General features: G+C 33.5%; 1 protein-coding gene across 1 annotated transcript; it reads right to left on the bottom strand.

Annotated features, from left to right (window-relative positions):
- Window positions 1-6,024: 6,024 nt before the first annotated feature.
- Window positions 6,025-6,658, bottom strand: LOC121791047 (zinc finger protein CONSTANS-LIKE 5-like). Its single transcript, XM_042189102.1, has 2 exons — window positions 6,513-6,658; window positions 6,025-6,429 (listed from the first exon to the last, which is right to left on the bottom strand). The coding sequence occupies exons 1-2, from the start codon at window positions 6,573-6,575 to the stop codon at window positions 6,214-6,216; spliced, it is 279 nt and encodes a 92-aa protein (XP_042045036.1). The 5' UTR covers window positions 6,576-6,658; the 3' UTR covers window positions 6,025-6,213.
- Between the last annotated feature and the right edge of the window lie 1,432 nt (window positions 6,659-8,090).

The following is an 8,090-nucleotide window of genomic DNA, read 5'->3' as shown; positions in this document are numbered from 1 at the left end:
GATATTTGGCGAAATTCAGAGTATCATTTGATCATTCAGAGTATCATTTTATCAACTCAGAGTATCATTCTATCCGGCAAAACTATCATTCTATGCAATAAACCTATCATTTTATCATTTTATCAGTCAGTCAAAAGTATCATTTGATCAACTCAGAGTATCATTCTATCCGGCAAAACTATAATTCTATGCAATAAACCTATCATTTTATCATTTTACTTGATATTTGGCGAAATTCAGAGTATCATTTTATCAGTCAAAAGTATCATTTTATTAACTCAGAGTATCATTCTATCCGACAAAACTATCATTCTATGCAATAAACCTATCCTTTTATCATTTTACGTGATATTTGGCGAAATTCAGAGTATCATTTTATCATTCAGGGTATCATTTTATCAACTCATAGTATCATTCTATCCGGCAAAACTATCATTCTATGCAATAAACCTATCATTTTATCATTTTATCAGTCAGTCAAAAGTATCATTTTATCAACTCAGAGTATCATTCTATCCGGCAAAACTATCATTCTATGCAATAAACCTATCATTTTATCATTTTACGTGATATTTGGCAAAATTCAGAGTATCATTTTATCATTCAGAGTATCATTTTACAATTCAGAGTATAATTTATCAACTCAAAGTATCATTCTATCCGGCAAAACTATCATTCTATGCAATAAACCTATCATTTTATCATTTTACGTGATATTTGGCGAAATTCAGAGTATCATTTTATCAACTCAGAGTATCATTCTATCCGGCAAAACTATCATTCTATGCAATAAACTTATCATTTTATAATTTTATCTTTTTACGTGATATTTGGCGAAATTCATAGTATCATTTTATCATTCAAAGTATCATTTTATCAATTCAGAGTATCATTCTATCCGGCAAAACTATCATTCTATGCAATAAACCTATCATTTTATCATTTTATCAGTTAGTCAGAAGTATCATTTTATCAACTCAGAGTATCATTCTATCCGGCAAAACTATCATTCTACGCAATAAACCTATCATTTTATCATTTTACGTGATATTTGGCGAAATTCAGAGTATCATTTTATCACTCAGAGTATCATTCTATATGGCAACACTATCATTCTATGCAATAAACCTATCATTTTATCATTTTACGTGATATTTGACGAAATTCAGAGTATCATTTTATCAACTCAGAGTATCATTCTATCCGGCAAAACTATCATTCTATGCAATAAACCTATCATTTTATCATTTTACGTGATATTTTGGCGAAATTCAGAGTATCATTTTATCATTCAGAGTATCATTTTATCAACTCAGAGTATCATTCTATCCGGCAAAACTATCATTCTATGCAATAAACCTATCATTTTATCATTTAACGTGACATTTGGCGAAATTCAGAGTATCATTTTATCAACTCTGAGTATCATTCTATCCGGCAAAACTATCATTCTATGCAATAAACCTATCATTTTATAATTTTATCTTTTTACGTGATATTTGGCGAAATTCAGAGTATCATTTTATCATTCAGAGTATCATTTTATCAACTCAGAGTATCATTCTATCCGGCAAAACTATTATTCTATGCAATAAACTTATCATTTTATCATTTTACGTGATATTTGACGAAATTCAGAGTATCATTTTATCAACTCAGAGTATCATTCTATCCGGCAAAACTATCATTCTATGCAATAAACCTATCATTTTATCATTTTATCAGTCAGTCAAAAGTATCATTTTATCAACTTAGAGTATCATTCTATCCGGCAAAACTATCATTCTATGCAATAAACCTATCATTTTACGTGATATTTGGCAAAATTCAGAGTATCATTTTATCACTCAGAGTATCATTTTATCAACTCAGAGTATCATTCTATCCGGCAAAACTATCATTCTATGCAATAAACCTATCATTTTATCATTTTATGTGATATTTGGCGAAATTTAGAGTATCATTTTATCAACTCAGAGTATCATTCTATCCGGCAAAACTATCATTATATGCAATAAACCTATCATTTTATAATTTTATCTTTTTACGTGATATTTGGCGAAATTCAGAGTATCATTTTATCGTTCAGAGTATCATTTTATCAACTCAAAGTATCATTCTATCCGGCATAACTATCATTCTATGCAATAAACCTAACATATATCATTTTATCATTTTACTAGATATTTGGTGAAATTCAAAAATTAAATGAGCGAAATGACATATTTACCCTTCCGCCTTTTTTATGAAGTAGAGTATTATTCTATCCGGCAAAACTATCATTCTATGCAATAAACCTAACATATATCATTTTATTATTTTACGTGATATTTGGCAAAATTCAGAAATTAAATGAGCGAAATGACATATTTACCCTCCGCCTTTTTTTATGAAGTAAATCTAAGTGTGAATCTCAACCGCATGATTAGAAATATGTGTGGTCCAGATTTAGTTATAGGGTTATTACGATATTTAGGGGTTATCATATGATCACGACTATATATATATATATATATATATATATATATATATATAGGGTCATGTTAAAGTCCTTTTCGTGCATTAGATTTAAGTTGCTTCTCGATTTGGAGCGTCCGATCTGGAGGATGGACGATCCGGATTACAATCCTACTTAACCATCCCGTACTTCATTATTTAGTGATTTTCGTTCATTATGAGGGTTAATTAGTAATTTTATGTTCTAAAAAAACGCAAACGTTCTGGGTGAGATTTACGCGGGATTCACCCACTACTTTCCATCTACGCAACGCCGAATCAAATTCCGCTTCTCTCTCCCGCTCCGTTCTCAATTTCCCACCGATAGTAAAACCCTAGCCGCCACCATGCAAGGGCTCGCCGTTCATTCTGAAATTCAACGAGTGTTCCGTTGCTGTTCTGAAAAAGATATCACTGCGTTTGCTTCTGGAGGTAGTGTTTTTCGATTGTTATTGGACTGATTCAATCTACGAGTTGTTACAACTGTGTCCGTGTTTTTGCCCGTAATACACCACCCACACCACGATTCAACCGATTAATCTGTCTGTCTAAATTCATTATATGCATCGTTAGATGAATTCTATATCTGCTGGTGGTGGTCACTGAGAATAGTATGTAGTCGAGTTTGTACATTATTTGCATGATTGTGTGCATTAATATAACTGATGTTGAGTGATTTTGCAGAGCCACCTCACGCAAAACACTACCCTTCAAGATCTCAACCAACGGCGGCTGGAAGGTGAGGGATCTATTTTATTTGCATATAGAATTCCTGGTATTGATGTAAATATTGCAATCCTGTTTTATGCATCATTTGACTGCTGTTGTACATCAGTTTAAGAGTGAATACAATATTTATATGTTCATTACTTGATTGATTGGGTATACGGGTGATTAGGTGAATGCAATATTCCTATGCGCATTATTTGATTGAAACTATACATTATTTAACTATTAGTATTCATTATTTATAAATTAATAGGGATTATTTGACTGCTTGTGTACATGAGTGAATGGGTGAATGCAATATTCTTTGTGCAGTATTTATTGAATCTGTACATTATTTACCTAGTAATTTACATTATTTGTCAAGTATTGAGCATTATGTGACTGCTTGTGTACTTGGGTGAATGGCTGAATGCAATATTCTTGTGTGCATTATTTTATTGAATCTGGACATTATTTAGCTAATAGTTTACATTATTTATCAAGTATTGGGTATTATGTGAATGCTTGTGTACATGGGTGAATAGGTGAATGTCATATTCCGTAATCTTGTACATGGGTCAAAGAGTGAATGCAATATTTGTATGTTCATTACTTGATCGAATCTGTACATTATGTAGTTATTTCTATGCATTATATATCCTGTTTTATGCATCATTTGACTGCTGTTGTACACGAGTTTAAGAATGAGTACAATATTTATATGTTCATTACTTGAGTGATTCTGTTCATTATTTGGCTATTTGAATGCATTATTTATCCTTTTTATGCATCATGTGATTGCTGTTGTACATGAGTCAAAGAGTGAATTGAATATTTGTATGTTCATTACTTGGCCGGATCTGTACATTATTTAGTTATTTTAGTACATTATTTAACATGGTTTATGCTTTATGTGACTGTTGTTGGACAAGAGACAATGAGTGATTGCAATATTCTTGGTGCATTTGTTGGTTTATTCTGAACATTATTTGATTATTAAAATGCATTATGTATCAGTTTTTAGGCATTATTTTGATGCTTCTATACAATGGTGTATAAGTGAATGCAGTATAATTGTCCACATTATTTTATCCAGTCTGTAAATTATGTAACTAATTATATGTTATTATTGTGTATGTTGTACAACATGAAAGTAGCTAAGATTGGACATCGACGAGGCGGTCGATGATATACTGCCAGTAGGAATTAACCATAAATTCAGGGAGCGCTTATCAGAGGCCGGGACTAGTATAGCTCTGGAAGAGACGGAGGATAGGAAACTAAGGGGTAGGAACGTCGACCATCTGTATTGTCGACGAACCCCTACAGAGTTTCTGAATTGTATAAAGAGTTTAACTCCACGGGGCAGAAGGAAGACGTCACGGAACTTGTACATGAGTCTAAGAGTGAATGCAATATTTGTACATTATTTAGCTATTTCTATGAATTATTTATCTTGTTTTATGCATCAATAGACTGCTGTTGTACACGAGTCTAAGAATGAATGCGATATTTGTATGTTCATTATTTGAGTGATTTTATACATTATTTGGCTATTTGAATGAATTATTTTTCCTGTTTTATGCATCACGTGGTTGTTGTTGTACATACTAGACCCTAGCCCCTAGGCTTGTTAAACCCCTAGGGAAAACAAGAAACATGCGCCAAACATCGAAACACGGCACACCTGAAATTAAACGGATCAGGATAAATGTTCATTACATATCACATAAAATGCATTACAGAAACTAAACTACGCGTTATACTACACTAAAATGTACATTATGTATATCTGTTTTAAAAAATACCTACGCGCTATACATGTGCAACCCGAGATGAATTACTGCAGCTCGTGTATTTATACAACATTTTTTAGACTTATAACATACTACACCCTAGCCTCTGGGCTTGTTAAACCCTTAGGGAAAACAAGAAACGTGCGCTAAATATCGAAACACGACACAGCTTAAATGAAACGAGACCGAATAAATGTTCATTACATATCACAAATAATGCATTACAGAAACTAAAACTACGCATTACACTACATAATATGTACATTATTTATATCTATTTTTAAAAATGCCTACGCGCTATGCATGTGCAACCTCAGACGAATTACTGCAGCTCGTGTATTTAGACAACGTTTTTTAGACTTTGATCATACTACATCCTAGCCCCTAGGCTTGTGAAACCCTTAGGGAAAACAAGAAATGTGTGTAAAACATCAAAACACGGCACAACCTAAATTAAACGGGTAAGGATAAATGTTCATTACATACCACAAATAATGCATTACAGAAACTAAACTACGCATTATACTACACAATATGTACATTATGTATATCTGTTTTAAAATATACCTACGCGTTATGCATGTGGAAACCCAAACGAATTACTCCAGCTCGTGTATTTGGACAACGTTTTTTAGACTTAGAACATACTACACCCTAGCCCCTAGGCTTGTCAAACCCTTAGGGAAAACAAGAAACGTTCGCCAAACAACGACACACGACACAACTTAAATTAAATGGGTCAGGATAAATGTTCATTACATATCATAAAGAATGCATTACAGAACCTAAACTACGCATTATACTATACAAAATATACATTATGTGCAACCCCAGACGAATTACTTCAGCTCGTGTATTTGGAAAATGTTTTTTAGACTTAGAATATACTACACCCTAGCCCCTAGGCTTATCAAACCCTTAGGGAAAATAAGAAACGTTCGCCAAACAACGACACATGGCACAACTTAAATTAAACGGGTCAGGATAAATGTTCATTACATATCACAAAGAATGCATTATAGAATCTAAACTACGCATTATACTATACAAAATATACATTATGTGCAACCTCCGACGAATTACTGCAACTCGTGTATTTGGACAACGTTTTTTAGACGCGTATCGAATCATCTTCTCGAACTTTTTGCATATTTGGACAACCGTACGACGCAGCGTCGCCACCGAGGTGCGACTCCACCTCCAGCTCAGACCGCTACGCGAATCTCCCTTTAATTCTCGGCATCGTCTCCGCGTACGCTTTCCTCGACGCGTATCGAATCGTCTTCTCGAACTTTCTGTTCTTCCTCTTCTCTCCGTACCTCAGCACCCTCGCCTCTCTATCCATTCCCAGCACCGCCACGCTCTCGCTCTTCCCCAAGCTCTCCGCCGCCTCCGGCACCACCCCCACCTCCATTGACGACGACAACACCTGTAATTAGCAATTTCAAAATCAATTGCGCATATCCACCAAATTAGGGTTTATCAAATCAAAAGAGGGGAACATGAGCATACTCTCTGGCTGATGGATTGCGAGGTGAAATTGTACATGAATGGCTTGGGCACCGCGTAATCCATTTCAAAAGTGGGGAATCCGTTCACGACGGGACCCGGTACGTATTGACCCGATTCGTTCTGCACCGGCACTACTCCGTCGGAGGAGAAGGAATTAAACTAAATCTGGAACCAATTTTTCTGAGAAACTGCAATAATCCGCACGGAGGAAATGTCGCAGCATTCCATAACTAATTAAAATAGATAATCTCTATTCTACCCTTCTCACGTTAATAAATCATAAAATCTGATAATTCCATTCAAATATTTAATCCATTGGATCAGCACAAATACACGGTTGAGATTAAAAAGGAAATTGGATTAAGTAGAGGAAAAGGATTTGAATACAATCCTATATATATATATATATATATATATATATATATATAGGGTTTTGATCTATGCAAAACTGGATTTAAATACAGAAACGCAGAACAATATCATAATTAGGGCATTTTTAGGTCATAATTAGGTAATTTGTAGGTCATGCTAACAAAGCATGACCTAAAACGATCTTAGTATGACATTAAATCAAAATATTATAATATGACCTAAAATTGCTTAATTATGACCTTCCGTGTTTTTGGTTAATTATTGACCATTAGATCATCTAATCCTAGGGCTGAGATTTGGTCTGCATTTCTGGATTTAAACACATACTTATTTTGATCATCTCCCTATATATATATATATATATATATAATAGGGGAGCGTTATTCTCCTATTCATCCATGGGATCCTTTATTCTTCTTAATATGCGCCGTTAGATCTCATTCATCAACGGTCTAGATGATCTACATTATTAGTCGGTGTGTATTATTCCACTGAAAATCTGCATTATTAGTCGGTGTGCATTATTCAATGGAAAATCTGCATTATTAAATGACATGTGGCACTAATCTAACCATCGGATGACAAAATCGTGGGGCTGAGATCAAGAAGGAAAAATGAGAAAATATACAAAAAGGAAATGAATACATCCATATATATATATATATATATATATATATATATATATATATATATATATATATATATATATATCATGTTTCACGTATAAAACCATAAATTTTTAGAAAAAAATTGTATTTGATGTAAATTTCAAGATGGATTAAAGCTATAAGAGCATCCACAACCGTGCTCTTGCCAGCGGCACGGTTGTGGGCCCGACCCCATTTTTTCTGCCTGCTCTCTGGCAAGAGCACAACACCCACAGTTGTGCTCTTCCGCAAAGACGAGCACAATTAATTTAAAATTCAATTACACAAAAACATTTCATAATACTAAAATTCATTAAAAAACCACAATAAATATTACAAATTACAAATAAAATAAAAAAGACATAATTAAAATCCTAAAAATTAAAAATTAAATAATTAACATACTAAAAATTAAAATTACATAATTAAACTTCTAAAAATTAAAATTACATGATTATTGGCTAATATTACCCGAGGAAGACTACGCATCCGGCGGCACCAACCCCAATTGTTTTTTGAGACCCAATATCATGTCCTCGTGCGTTTAAAGTTGCGTGGG

The sequence above is a fragment of the Salvia splendens genome, unplaced genomic scaffold (assembly GCF_004379255.2).
Source record: "Salvia splendens isolate huo1 unplaced genomic scaffold, SspV2 ctg708, whole genome shotgun sequence".
NCBI classification, from domain to species: Eukaryota; Viridiplantae; Streptophyta; class Magnoliopsida; order Lamiales; family Lamiaceae; genus Salvia; species Salvia splendens.
The sequence above is the reverse complement of the archived record's forward strand: the minus strand, read 5'-3'. Positions and strand labels throughout refer to the sequence as shown.